Raw genomic sequence first — 11058 nt, forward strand, 5'->3', positions numbered from 1 at the left:
CCGACCCAGGAAAAAACCCATAAATATCCCTTTCGAGAGAGAAAGGTATTATGGTATTTTTCCTAGACGAACCGACACGATTCCCTATAAATACGGGCGTACGGCCTTTAGAAAAGGGGATCGAGGAAAAGCAGGAGAAGTCGTACAGCAAGTACAAGAGCTTAGCTCATCCAAGCAAAAGTCAACGGTTCTAAGCTCATAGCTCGAAGAATCGACGAGAGATCAGCTCGTCTACTATCCTCGTCTACTTTTGTAACCCGTTTAAATCGCGTTGTAGCCCGTCTTTTGTGTTTCGACATCAATATAATAGAAGAGAACTTCGACCCTCTTTGACCGAACTAAACATACTAATTGTGACCGAAAGGGACATCAACACTATTAGACAGCCTTACTTATTTCATTCTCTATTGTGAATCCTATTTTGTTTTTTGTAATTGTAGGTTGAACAGAATAAAATGACTAATGTAATGAAATGCTATTAGACAGCCTTACTTATTTCATTCTCTATTGTGAATCCATGTAAAGAGAATATGAGAGAGATGATCATGAGAGTAAAGGGAAGGGGAGAGAAGAAGCTGCCACAACCATTTCACCATAAGCTTTGATGTTTGAAGCTAAAAAGTTATACAGCCCAACCAAACTAGAGCTAAGGAGTTCCTTTGGAAGAAAAGGTAAAAACAAGAAAGACTACGAAAACTTTTTTAATATTCTCCACCATCTTTGCTTAAAGCTCGTCCTGTAGTAAAATCATTATCACGAAGTTAGTCACACAGGCCAATTCAGTATAATTCTCGGTTTCAAAGCTGAAAAAGATGTCTAGAAACATACATGGGCAGCATCGGTTTCCTCGGATTCCTTGCTTTCCTCAGACTTTGATTCGTTGTCTGAGTCATCTGCTTCATTGTCATCATCTTCTGCTTCTCCCTCAGCCTGTAGCAAAGAGTGAAGTTATGTCAAACCATGACAGAAACAGAGAGGTTTACTATGCATATTAATGTGACGCCCAAGAGATCTTACGTCAGATTCAGCAGGAGCGTCCTTTGATTCCTGGTAATACCAAAAAAATACAAGAAAACTTGATTACTAAACTTATTTGAATAAGATAATGTTTTTTTGGATGGAGGATTGTTATTTACCTCTTCCTCTTTCTTCTTCTCAGCTTCGTCGAATGCTGCTTTCTCCGCCTGTAATACCAGACTAGATTATTAGTTATTATTCATTAACCACAGTAAACCAAACGAAGAACAAGGATTGATTAACATACATCCTTGTGCTTTCCCCATGTTTCCTCGGCCAACTTCTTAGCGTACTCTGGGTCATCGCTTACCAACACATTGTCAAACAAGGATCCAGATTTCACCTACCAAAAATATCAAGTGTTTAGTACCAAACATACACCATCAGAAAAGAAGAAAAACGTTTCTGGGACAAGATATTATTATTACCTGCCACAACTCCACTCCAACATACTTCAATTTGGGGAAGACATAGAGTTCTGGGTCATCCTTGAACTCTGCGTAAAAAATGATACACTTAGACTTACTACTGATCCCATATAACTTCATGGAAAACAAAAATCTTACACTGAATACTTTTGTTACATCTATGATCCATAACTAACAGATTCTAAAGAAGTATTTCAGTTGAATATACAGTATGATGGATTCCTAGTCGCGTCAAGCTGGTGTGAGATTGTATTTTGTTATAAAAATTAATATTTTAGAGACATGGAGCATTTTATTACATGAATACTGTGGACATTATGAATCACAGAGAGAATATTACCAGGGTTATCAATCATTGGAGCCTTCCACTTGCCCTTGTAATTTGGGTTCTTGATTTTCTACAGGGCAATATGACAACAACTATTAGAGAAAAGCCACACAGTTTGACTATCTTAAATACTCTTATTATACAGCAAAAAATCAACAAACCTTGGCCTCCCATTCACCGTTGTACTCTGGGTTGGGAATGGTTGGAGCAGTCCACTCACCATCTTCTTCCTCATCCCAGTCCTCAGGCTAAAAAAACAAAGGATGCAAATAAAAACCCAGCAAGCGATGATTTAGATTTAATATGCATCAATGCCAGAAAAGGTTCAAACCTTCTTAGCATCAGTGTCTGGGATCTCCTTTGGGATATCATCATATCCAGCTGGCTTTTTGTCTTCCGGATCAGGAATGTACTCAGTCTCATCCCAGTCCTCAGGCTTCTTGGCACTGGGATCCTTGATCTTCTTTGGTGGGAGGAGATCCCAGTCAGAGTAGAGGCTACCAGTTTGCTTCTCAACATTGTCAATCAAGATACTGTAAGTAGCATCTGGGCGGAGGACGAATGTGTAGACATGGGTAAGCTGGTCAGTCTCACATGGGACCTCCTTCTTGATCAGATGGTTTGCTCCATTGTAGGTAAGGATAGCATGTACTTTCTTAGTGCTGTAGCCACAGATATCAGGGCCAAACATAATGCTGCAGGTAAAAAAAAAAGAAAAAGATAAGCCTATGATGTTTGAAGTTTGATATAGAGATGGTAAAAGAAAACCTAAAAAGCACCTGTAAGGAGTGTCTCCTCCAAATTTCTTCTGGTCAACATCATCACTGAGCAACTTCATGTAGCCACCACCACAGTCAAGTTTCTGCTCGTGCTTGACAGAGAATTGGAAGACTAGGGTCTTGTCCTTGTTGCTGAACTCAGGGAACTCAGCTGATATAGCGTAGAATCTGTAGTCCTCGCTAGTCTGGATACCTGCAAGAGAGTGATCATTGACATGAGAATATGAAGCAACAATGAATCATCATCATCACTGGTCGTGAAACATACCTTTATCGTTAGCGTCACCGGACCAGTTGCCAGCTGTGTGTTTCCACTCCCCAGCAGTGTTATCATCTTTCTTCCAGTCGGATTTTACCCATCTCTTCTCCCATCCATCTTTAGAATAAAAGAGAAAACAAAAGAACACAGCAAAAGAGACATCAGACGAGAAAATGATATCTCATGCGTACTACCTTATGGTATGAATTCCATGGAGTGATCATATAAGAAAAATTCAATCTAAGCATAAAACTAACCAGATTGGCTAATTGAATAGATAAGCAATCCTTCTATCATTAAAATCCTTATTCCCGTGATCACAGAGAGGTTTAATCATCACAACCTTGGTCACTGATCATAATTACGAATTCAAAAATTCTAAGTAGAACCAGAAATCCACATAATCTATAGATCTATAACAATCCTAACCAAACATTTCGAAAAAAAAGCTCGATCGAATTGAAACGATGTGCTACATTTGATTGGATCAAACAAGTTATGGCATCATCTAATCGAATCGAATCGAATCAATCTAGCGATCTTAAACAGAATCAATCGGATCGACACATGTAAAATCTAAGATAAGAGACTGAAGGGAGAAATGAATGTAGCCTACCATCGAATTTTTCCTCGAAGATAACTTCAGCAGAGACGATCACCACGAGAGCAAAAAGAATCAAAGAGATGAGGTTAGGGTTTAGTTTCGCCATTGCTACAAACTCGGATCGGATCAAAGAGCCCTTCACCAGTAAACACAAGAGACTGAAATATACATATACATACACCTAGAGAACAACCTGCAAGTGAAGTGGGAGCTCTCGCCGCTTTTTCATCCAAGCTAACCAATGAGTAACAAACACGTCGATTTACGTGTCATGAGAATGACGTGGCTTAATATCACTGGATAAAGCCACGAATTTGGACTCGCACGAGTTTACTGTTTACACGTGAGAGACTGATGCATCTCGTGGGATACCATTTCTAGCCGTCGGATTCTAACTACTTTCATCTACAAAATCCTCTTTTTGTTTTATTTTTCTTTTTGCCAACATCTTTTTACAAAATTTTTAAAAAAGCACATCTAGGAGTGTTAATTTTTTTTCTGGAAATGTAGCATTCTAGCATATTTTTTACAAAGTAATCCTACTATATTAATTGAGAAGTACAAATATGAAACTAACCTTAAAATGTGTAAAAAATTACATTCAATTGCCATTAGAAAAAATTAATTAAGCTTAATTAACTAATTTAAATAAATATAATTAAAATAAAAATCAAAAACACTCACATATCAAATATTAAAAAATCTAAAAAAATATTTTCTCTTTCTAATAAATTATGGACGAAATTACTAATTACTTTTTTAAAAAAATATATAAACCAATCAGAATTTTAAAAACTAAGATTTTATATCCAAGTATACAATACAATTATTTTTCCCTATTTTTAATAAATAAATTCGAAGATTTTGTTAAGATTTCAAATTATGATTCTCCTATCATATTTATTTTATTTTATTTACAAATTGTTTAGAACTTTCATATAATACTTATAATTAATAAAATGCATATTTTCTGCATATGTTATGATTTGAATTTTTTAAAATGAAGATATATTACTCAATGTATGAAAATGTGTGTTTTAATTTCCGCATTGGCGGATTGGTAAAACTAAATTTACATATAGATGATAAATTAATAATTTTTATTTACTCACAATTATAATATTAAAATTATTATTTTATATTTCACAAAATATGATGCAAATACAACAAATAAACAATATAAAACTGTAATAATACGTCAAAAATAAAATACTTTAATATTCTAAAATAATTAGTATTCAAATAGACTAATAGATTTATATAACAATTAAAAATAAATATTATCTCAAACAAAATATTTTTTAAAAAAAAAATAAAACAATAATTTTTATTATTATATTATAATTTTTTTTGAAAATGTTAACCCGTGCTTTAAGCACGGGATATATCCTAGTTATACTTGAATCTGCGATACATTGCACGATAATCTTTTTATTACTTTTTTAATATATATATATTTTTGAGAATTTGTTAGAAATGCTTTTGTTGGATACCTTCAAAAATATCATTTTTTGAACATTTTCATTTTTACCCTTTTTACATAATTACATTATGTTTAATTAATTTTTAGAATTTTTTTAGGTTTGGGTTCTCTATTTTACAATTAAGATATAGTTTGAATAGATAGGATTTAGTATTTGGAGTAAAGTGAACATTTTTGTCCACTTCTCCTTATTTTAATAATCAATGAGAATCTGACATATCATAATATATATAATAATAACAATCCGAATAAATGCGACCAACAATTGTGTTTTTTCAATCGTACATTTTGGATATTTTCTGAAAAATCGTGATGGATCATTGAAACGGTTATTTATGAAAAGTTACAATTGTTCACTGTAAAGTTGTGTTGATTGGAACATTCGTATCCTTTGAAATCTATATATATTTGTCTTTTTGAACTGTTTTCTAATTTACATCTTTTAGTTAAATTTAAGTATAAAAGTTTAATGAAAATACCTAGAGTGTTTTTCCAAGAGTTAGATGGATTACATAGTGAGTTTTTAGATTTGACTTTTCAATATGGTAACAATCCGAATAAATGCCACCAAAGGTTGTGTTTTTTCGATCGTACCTTTTGGATAATCTTCCAAAAAATATGTAGAAAATTTAAATTATGTGTTTAACAAAAAGTTGTGATTGTTCATTGTAACAGTTTTTTTGTAAAGTTGCAATTGTTCATTGTAGAGTTGTGTCTATTCGAATATTTGTATCTTTTGAAATCTATATATTTGTATGTTTGAATTGTTTTTATATTTTTTTGTCATGACACAAAATAATATAAAATTTCAATCTCAACGGTTTTTACAGCTCTCTAAATTATTCTTTAGCATTCACTCTTTTAAATTAAGAAATTCCTCCAGTTCTTGATTTAACAAAAGATTTTTGGAATGATGAATGTAATTTACAACTTTTAGTTAATTTTATACCTAGAGTCTTTTTCGAATGGTTAGATGATTATATAATAAGTTTTTGAATTTGACTTTTGAATATGATAATAAAGATGCCTTCTATTTAAAAGCAGTTTATATGAGTTTGTAGGTATAAGCAATTGCAGACACAACAATTGCGATTTTTCGTAGTACATTTCTGTAAAAAAAAATGTTTTTATTTGTTTTTTTTAATTCAAACAGTTGTAGCTGTTCATTGTAGAGTTGTGTCTTTTCACTATATTTTATTTATATTTCATCGCAACTTTTCGTTTTAATAGGTGTGTCTATTTAAATAGTCATGCTTTTTTAACTCTCTTTATATTTGTCTCTTCATCACTAACTAACAAGTTCGTTGAAACAAATTTTTCATTTTATGTTGAGTATAGATAATTGAATTTATTCTATAATCTAACTAAAATTTTAGAAATGATTATAGCAATAGAGAAATTTTATACAACTTAATATTGAATTTATAGTTGTGTCTATTTATCACTTTCCGTTAAAAATATATTTTCATATTTAAAAATAATAATAACAATCCGAATAAATGAGAATAACAGTTGCGACTTTTGGTAAGGACGCATCCGAAAGTACTTTGAGTAAGTACTTTTTGTTAAAAAATTGGTTTTGTTTGTTCTTTTTTAAAAACTCAAACATTGTATTTGTTCATTGTAGAGTTGTGTCTTTTCACTTTATTTTATTCATATTTTTTCATCATAACTTTTCGTTTTAATAGGTGTGTCTATTTAAATAGTCATATCTTTTGAACTTTCTATATATTTGTCTCTTCAATTAATAACTAAAAAATCATTGTTCGTTGAAACAATTTTTTCATTTTATGTTAAAAGTAAATAATTTGAATATTAATATCTAATATTCAATGTTATTCTATAATCTAACTAAAATTTTAGAAATGATTATAGTAATATAGAAATTCAATAAAACTTAATATAAAATTTACAGTTGCGTCTATTTATCATAACTTTTCGTTAAAAACTATTTTAATATTTAAAATTTATTTTATTTTGTTCTTAAGAGTTGTGTATTTTAATTTTAATTTTCCATTGATACTGTTTAACTCATTATTAAATATATTTTTAATTATAGTTATTTAATAGAAAATTACATTAATCATTATAACCATGAGTTCAATATTCTTAGTAAGGATCACTTCTTCATAATGATTTTTTTAATTGTAGTTTTTTACTATAATTCTTCATAAAAATATCTTATATTTATAATACATTAAACAATATGTTTTGCAAAGTCGCATTTCTTCTACATAATATTTTTTGTTATAAGATTTTATTTTGATGATTGTGTTTTTAGTAACAATTTATGTATTCAAAATATTCTGTTACATTCAAATAATTTCATAATGTATAATTTCATAAAGTATAATTTTAAATTTTCTAAAATACTTCTCCCCCGACATCGCGGGGGGAGGGTCTGAGTCCTAATATTTTTAAATAATAATTGAAGAATCAGTGATAGAGAGAATAATTAAAGACTAGCAAGAGTAAAAGAATTACAAAAAAGTGAACAACCTTGTAATTCTTTTAAATGAACAAGAGTAAAACAATTATATATGTACAAAGCACGTTAACGATTATTTTGTAAAAATACAAAACCAGAATAATAAGAATAAAAAACATATATGACATATACATTTTTAAAAAATAATTGAAAAAAAAAGAGAGAGATTAATTATAGGTGTTGTTGTGGTATACCTATAATTCTAAACTATGTAATCGGTTAACAAGTAATATAATACCAGAAATTTTAGTATAAATAAAGACTAGCATGAGTAAAAATACTACAAAGTGAACAACCATTGAGAATACCTTCCTTGCTTTTGTGATTGACAAACTCATATCATACAAAGTTCATGGTTAGCCATGCAATATTCCAAATCGTAATTTGGATCATCCTTTTTTTAATGAGTAAATATACATAACTCGATAAATTGTAATATTTGAGCATAAGTCAATTAACTGTCAAAACAGCCTTATATTTACAATCTCATTCACATCATTAATTAGAACTAGGTTTTCTTTTAGACCAAAACATAACGTAACTAGAAAAAGCGAAATTGTCCTACAAAATACTTATTTTTTATAAAGACAACTGGCTGATCTAATCATCAGAAGAACATACCAAAACTCAATAGTGAGATGTATTGTTTAAGTATCCGTAGTAGCACATGACAAAGAAATGGATCAACATGACAACATGGGTTATGGCTGCTGTTTAGCTATGTAAGTGTAGTATGGATCATTATCCATACAGAGGGCGGTTTGTATGGGAAAACAGCAGATAAAAGAGTCCAGAAAACATTAATCAGAACAAAAGACTCATTGGAATCTAACAAGACTCCAAAATGTGTACGTATGATCAAAAACAAACATTGAAGTGATTCACTAGTCGCTCAAGAGCAAAACTGGATTAGACTGATGATTGCAGGTTATATATGCACAGAGTGTCTCAATAAGCATCGAATGCAAACAGAGAGTTCAGGGTTGTTATGACTTAAAAGTAAAGTGCAAAAAAGGTCATCGCAGGGTCAGTGAACAACTGAAGGGTATCCACAACGAAGAAGTATCATGCTGGTTTCTCATCAAAACGAAAGAGCAAAAACTGAACAAGGTGATCAGATTGCTTGATGATGATTAAGATATTTTTGGGGGCAGTTGCTGGTCTTATAGAGTCTAACAAGACTCTAAAGTCTGGACTTAACTAAAAAACATTCTAGTGATTCAGGAGTCGCTTAAGAGCAAAACTGGAAGAGACTAATTGCAGGTGTCTCAAGAAGCATGGATACAAATGGGTTGTTGTGACTTAACCTTGAAAAGTATGTATGGCATTCCTGTTTCTAGCTGGGATGTCATGAAAAAGGTCCGCCTCAAAAACTTTCTTGGCCTTTCCCAAGTTATGTTGTTTAGTATACATATATGTTGTTAAGATTCTAAATTATGATTCTCCTATCATCTTTCTTTTATTTCATTTACAAATTATTTTAAATTATCATATAATACATATGATAAATAAATATGTAGATTTTTTTTCTGCATATGTTATCATTTGAATTTTTAAAAGCGAAAATATATTACTCAATCAATGAAGAAAAAATATATATTTTAATGTTCCACATCGACGAATTGGTAAAACAAAATTTCTGTCGTTGATAAATTAATAAATTTTATTTACTCACAATTAGAATATAATAATTAATGCTTTTAAATATTTCATAAAATAATGATGCAAATACAACGAACAATATAAAATGTAATATAAATCAAACACATTTAAATACTATAATATTCTAAAATAATTAGTATTTAAAAAGATGTATGTATATTTACCAAACAATTGCAGTATTAAAAGTAAAACAAAAGTAACGGAAATTTTTATTATTATATTATAATTTTTGAAAAAAATGTTGATCATGCTTTATATAGCAGGGTATAAATATCGGATACTAGCTATACAGTACTAGTTTCATAAACCCAGATTTTAATGTTATAAAAAATTCGAAGATTTTCATCGCTAGTGTCTGCGGCGTGCTCGTTTGCGAGGAAGAAGAGGAGGGGTTTATATATGGAAACCCCTTTGACCTAGCTTCCCAGTCCTGCCCGAGGGTCTACTCGATGGGGTGCACGAGGATAAGGTCGGGTTACTCCTCGGATAGATCTTTGGGTTGTTCTTCCTGCTCTTGGATCCTCTTCGATCGTGTTGGGGTTCGGACTGTTCTTCCAGCTCGATGGCTCCTTCGGGTACATGCTCAGATTTGTCCTTGTTTCTGCCCATTTTAGGCTCTAAAGCACCTGTTTTCATCTAAAGTATGCAAATGCAAGAATGCAACACCCTAAATGGCCTAAATGTGAATTCCTACAGTTAATGACCTAAAAATGCTAAGGTAAGGGTATAAACAATGCAAAATATAGACAAAAAGGAAGCTAAAAACATGTAAATTAGAGAGTTATCAGAGCCCCAAACTTAAATCTTGCTAGTCCTCTAGCAAGGAAGTAGGAGGGTGCGATTTAAAAACGGGGACTCATAACCTTTATATGCCAAGCGAAGGATTCAAGCTATAGTCATTAAAGATAGTTTAATGGTGCTAAGATCAATCAACATACTTACAAATATTTTTCTATGCTTATTACCATGCATCGATCTAGTTCAACCTCTAACTAAAAGTAAAAAACATCTCTTTCACATTCAATTAAGTGTTTGGCGAATTCTTGCAAAGGGAAAGTGAATCAAGCTCAATCGGTTTCAAGGGTAAGGCTTTTTGGTAAAGTGGTTTAAAGCAAATTCTTTGGATGGTTTTCTCTCAAAAGAAGGAATGCTAGACAGTTGTGAAAACTATCTAAGATTGAGAACAATTTAAGCATACAAAGCTTAACTCTTGATAATCTACCATTTTCTCATTCACTTTTTTATTTTATTTTTTTTATTTAAATCCCCTAGAATTAAACTACCCACAACCTTGATTTTAACTTTTTTTTTTGTGTGTAATCCCTAAGGTCTAAACCTTAAACATCTAGCTCTTTCTCTTTTTTTTTTTTTTCTTTTTCTTTGTTTGCTAGACTCCTAATATTTATACATTTATTATTTTTTTTTTCTTTTCTTTCTTTCATAGCAAGATTTTTTTTTCTTTTTTTTTTACTTAGAGCTAATTGATTCTAACCTTAGGGACTTTTTTTTTATTATTCCTCAACCCAACCCAAATAAACATGCTAACCACCTATCTTTCAAAATCGATTCTATCAGCTAGTCTAAATGATTTTAACTTAGCTAAATCAAGAGCCAGTTCTTTGTCGTTCTCAATACTCTCAAGGTTTCACAACTTATAGCACAATGAAAAGGCCTCACTCAACAATTCACAACAAGGTTTTAAAGAAAGGTTTGGGTTCATGGGTAGGGAAAACAAATCGGGTTAAACGAAAAGATTGGTAAAAATGGAGTGCTAACCCGAGTTTAGAGTTACCATGAGCAAGTATTAAAATTCCATAAGTAAGACAATTTAAGTTCAAATTAAGTCCAATAATATAGAGATGTTCCAATGTTCAAGCAAATGGAGGAAGCATTCAAAAGACACAAGGTTCTAAGCAAAGATTTTTCATTTTTTCCAAAGATTGATCTAGCAACAATGAACTATGATTAAGGGCTATAGCTTCAATCCTAAGGTTTGATTTTAAACAAGGT

The 11058-nt window shown here is 31.1% G+C and overlaps 1 protein-coding gene across 2 annotated transcripts; it reads right to left on the bottom strand.

Moving 5' to 3' along the window:
- Window positions 561-3585, bottom strand: LOC104787394 (calreticulin-1-like). Of its 2 annotated transcripts, XM_010512972.2 has the most exons (12): window positions 3428-3584; window positions 2821-2928; window positions 2553-2745; window positions 2105-2468; window positions 1935-2021; window positions 1786-1843; window positions 1446-1513; window positions 1265-1360; window positions 1137-1184; window positions 1018-1047; window positions 829-930; window positions 561-736 (listed from the first exon to the last, which is right to left on the bottom strand). In XM_010512972.2, the coding sequence occupies exons 1-12, from the start codon at window positions 3519-3521 to the stop codon at window positions 725-727; spliced, it is 1260 nt and encodes a 419-aa protein (XP_010511274.1). In that variant the 5' UTR covers window positions 3522-3584; the 3' UTR covers window positions 561-724. The 2 variants fall into 2 exon arrangements, with proteins under 2 accessions (XP_010511274.1, XP_010511275.1); XM_010512973.2 differs by lacking the exon at window positions 1018-1047 and having other exon boundaries at window positions 829-920; window positions 3428-3585.

This window comes from Camelina sativa, chromosome 5, assembly GCF_000633955.1.
Source record: "Camelina sativa cultivar DH55 chromosome 5, Cs, whole genome shotgun sequence".
NCBI classification, from domain to species: domain Eukaryota; kingdom Viridiplantae; phylum Streptophyta; class Magnoliopsida; order Brassicales; family Brassicaceae; genus Camelina; species Camelina sativa.

Excerpts from the sequence above, each read along its gene's own strand:
- LOC104787394 (XM_010512972.2), bottom strand. The coding sequence starts at position 3,521 with ATGGCGAAACTAAACCCTAACCTCATCTCTTTGATTCTTTTTGCTCTC. Across the intron at positions 2,469-2,552 it reads GGAGGAGACACTCCTTACAG|CATTATGTTTGGCCCTGATA; the intron begins GTGCTTTTTAGG and ends TTTTACCTGCAG. Across the intron at positions 1,844-1,934 it reads ACGGTGAATGGGAGGCCAAG|AAAATCAAGAACCCAAATTA; the intron begins GTTTGTTGATTT and ends ATTGCCCTGTAG.